The sequence below is a fragment of the Anastrepha ludens genome, chromosome 3 (genome assembly GCF_028408465.1).
Source record: "Anastrepha ludens isolate Willacy chromosome 3, idAnaLude1.1, whole genome shotgun sequence".
Classification (NCBI taxonomy): Eukaryota; Metazoa; Arthropoda; class Insecta; order Diptera; family Tephritidae; genus Anastrepha; species Anastrepha ludens.
Genome location: NC_071499.1, coordinates 65,799,462 through 65,802,474, shown reverse-complemented (window position 1 = coordinate 65,802,474; position 3,013 = coordinate 65,799,462). Strand labels below are relative to the sequence as shown.

The window sequence follows — 3,013 nt, the reverse complement described above, 5'->3', positions numbered from 1 at the left end:
TATTACAAAATATTTAAAGTAATCTATTCAAACAAAAATAAAAAAAAAGTTAAAAATTTTGAGTTGGGTCGATGATAATTTTAAATATTTATTACAAAATATTTAAAGTAATCTATTCAAACAAAAATAAAAAAAAAGTTAAAAATTTTGAGTTGGGTCGATGATAATTTTAAATATTTATTACAAAATATTTAAAGTAATCTATTCAAACAAAAATAAAAAAAAAAGTTAAAAATTTTGAGTTGGGTCGATTATTATTGATTGATAATTTTAAATATTTATTACAAAATATTTAAAGTAATCTATTCAAACAAAAATAAAAAAAAAGTTAAAAATTTTGAGTTGGGTCGATGATAATTTTAAATATTTATTACAAAATATTTAAAGTAATCTATTCAAAAAAAAATAAAAAAAAAGTTAAAAATTTTGAGTTGGGTCGATGATAATTTTAAATATTTATTACAAAATATTTAAAGTAATCTATTCAAACAAAAATAAAAAAAAAGTTAAAAATTTTGAGTTGGGTCGATGATAATTTTAAATATTGATTACAAAATATTTAAAGTAATCTATTCAAAAAAAAAAACAAAAAAGGATACATTTATTTTTTAAAGTACCTTTCAAAAAAAACGACGAACTCCTCAAAACAAGAGTCTTTGAGTCAGATTTGAACTTGCAACAAAATTATTGTTATAATTCCAACTGCTTAACCAACTCATCTAAACATCATATTCTGAAGTAATGTAATTACAGCTGAGTAGTATGCAAAGCAAGCAATGCTGATCTTATCAACATTGCTCACAATCTATAAATAGAATAAGCATAAGCACAAACCAAAAAAAATGAAATACTGTTGAATATGTTCACTTTGTGAACCGTTGACGGAGTCAACATGAGTCACAAACTGCAAGATAAGCATAATATTTGATAAGCTTTTATACATCAACACTATTTAGCGTTAGAAGAGGGTGGACGCAAAAAAAAAACAAAACAAAAAGATTTTATAACTATGGCTGGTAAGTTTTTTTTTTTGTAATTTTTTAAGTTTTTATTAATTTATTTATTTGTTTCAGAAGAAAGTATGGATTTCGATGAAAGCAAGGATGGATTTGATGAAGAAGGGGAAAAATTTTTTAAAGATCTTGAAACCTTCACCAGTTTTTGTATAGAAAAACGTATTTCTTCTTTTAATCAACTAAAAGAAAAATATATATTTGAAGGCAATGGCCTAAAATTAAAAAATGAAAAATATAAAAATTTTTTGGATAATATGTTTATGGATAAAAAAGATAAAAAAAATTATAAGAAAGATAAAAGAGAATTTGATTTCATCGATTTAAAAGAATTATTGGAATCAAAACGTGTAAACCAATCTAAACCAGTTGGTTTAGATTTTAAAATTGATAATGAATTTATACAAAATTTACAAAAAGATAGTATTGATGATAATATTACAAAATTATATAAAATTAATAAATTATTATTACAAAATAAGAAAAATACTTTTTATATAAATTGTACAATAGGATTAATTTTAGAAGAATATGCAAGAAAATTGCAATTAGAAAAAGGTTATAAAAAAATTGGTGTAAAATGTAAATATACAACTATGAAAGATATATATAAAAAATTTAAGATAAGCGAAAGCTATGCTTGTAAATTACGTTATATAGGCTTTTTGGTAACACAATACCAAAAATTGCAAAATTTAGATATAACCATTGATGGATTATATAAATATAGAAAAATATTAGATATAGTTTTTGATGAAAAAAATGAAAAATATAAAGATTTCCAAAATAACTGGATATAATAAAAAATAAAAATCTTATTCAAACAAAAATTCAAACATTTTTTTATATTGTAAAGAAAAATTCAAACATTTTTTTATATCTACCATCATTTGTTTCTTGTTCTTTATCTATTACTAAAAATCCAAACTGTTCTTTCCAACATTGAATACACATATTTTTTAAAATATCATAATCAATATCATTACAATGATCATTAAATATGTGTTTCAGATTAGTCTTATCTTGTTTAAATAAAATTATATAGTTTGCATTATCTCTTATCAATTGTTTAGGTATTTTTGAATATGTTTGACATAAATAAAAACAAGAAATGTTATTGTGTCTACCATAAGCAAAATAATTGGCAATATTATCTTGTTGTTCTGTAGAGATATCGTCAAATATTATTACAGAATATGGTTTAACATTTTCAGGTGTTGGTAAAGATTGAATTGATAAACATTTTATATCTTTAGATTCCAAATCATTTTTAACACACAATTTATTGAATTGAATTATCATATCTTCCAAAAATTTATATTTTTCTTGATAGCAAGTTTTTGAACAAATTATTATATCAGAATAATAAATCTTTGATAATATATTTAATAATACATTTGTTTTTCCGCAATTACTTGGTCCACAAATAATTGCTCTAATAATATTCGGAAATATTTCATTTAATCTTTTTATTGGTTTATGAGTATCAAAATTTTGAATAGTTAATTTAATTTTATTATCTAATTTAGTAACTTTTAAATGACCATCCATAATTTAGAATTTTAGATAAATTTTTTTAATCTATTAATATAATTAATTACATATTTATTTCAATTAATTTTTAGTTAATTTTAATTTTATAAAAATTTAAAAAAACAAGTCAAACATGCATCACTTGATTTGTTAGTGGATTATATGAATAACTATCATCACTAATAATTAAACAGTGAACGACTGTATTTGATGGAAAATCTTCTGTCCATTTAAATTCAATTTTAATATCAATAGCAGCCTCTTTAATTACCTCATTCTGTTTAGATGTATCAATGCATATTATTGGATATTCTTTTAAAAATGTATCATAATTAACTATTGGTAAATTATTTATACTAGAACCATAATATGAATTTTTAAAATCTAGAAACATATTATATAATGTATCAAATTTATTTTGATTAATAGATAGTTGCATATCATAGTTTGGATATCTATTTGTATTT

The 3,013-nt window shown here is 20.6% G+C and overlaps 1 protein-coding gene across 1 annotated transcript; it reads left to right on the top strand.

The window, feature by feature from the left end:
* Window positions 1–956: 956 nt before the first annotated feature.
* On the top strand, window positions 957–1,935 carry LOC128856515 (uncharacterized). Its single transcript, XM_054091815.1, has 2 exons — window positions 957–1,016; window positions 1,074–1,935. Exons 1-2 carry the CDS (start codon window positions 1,010–1,012, stop codon window positions 1,811–1,813), a joined length of 747 nt encoding a protein of 248 aa, XP_053947790.1. The 5' UTR covers window positions 957–1,009; the 3' UTR covers window positions 1,814–1,935.
* The last annotated feature ends 1,078 nt before the right edge of the window (window positions 1,936–3,013 follow it).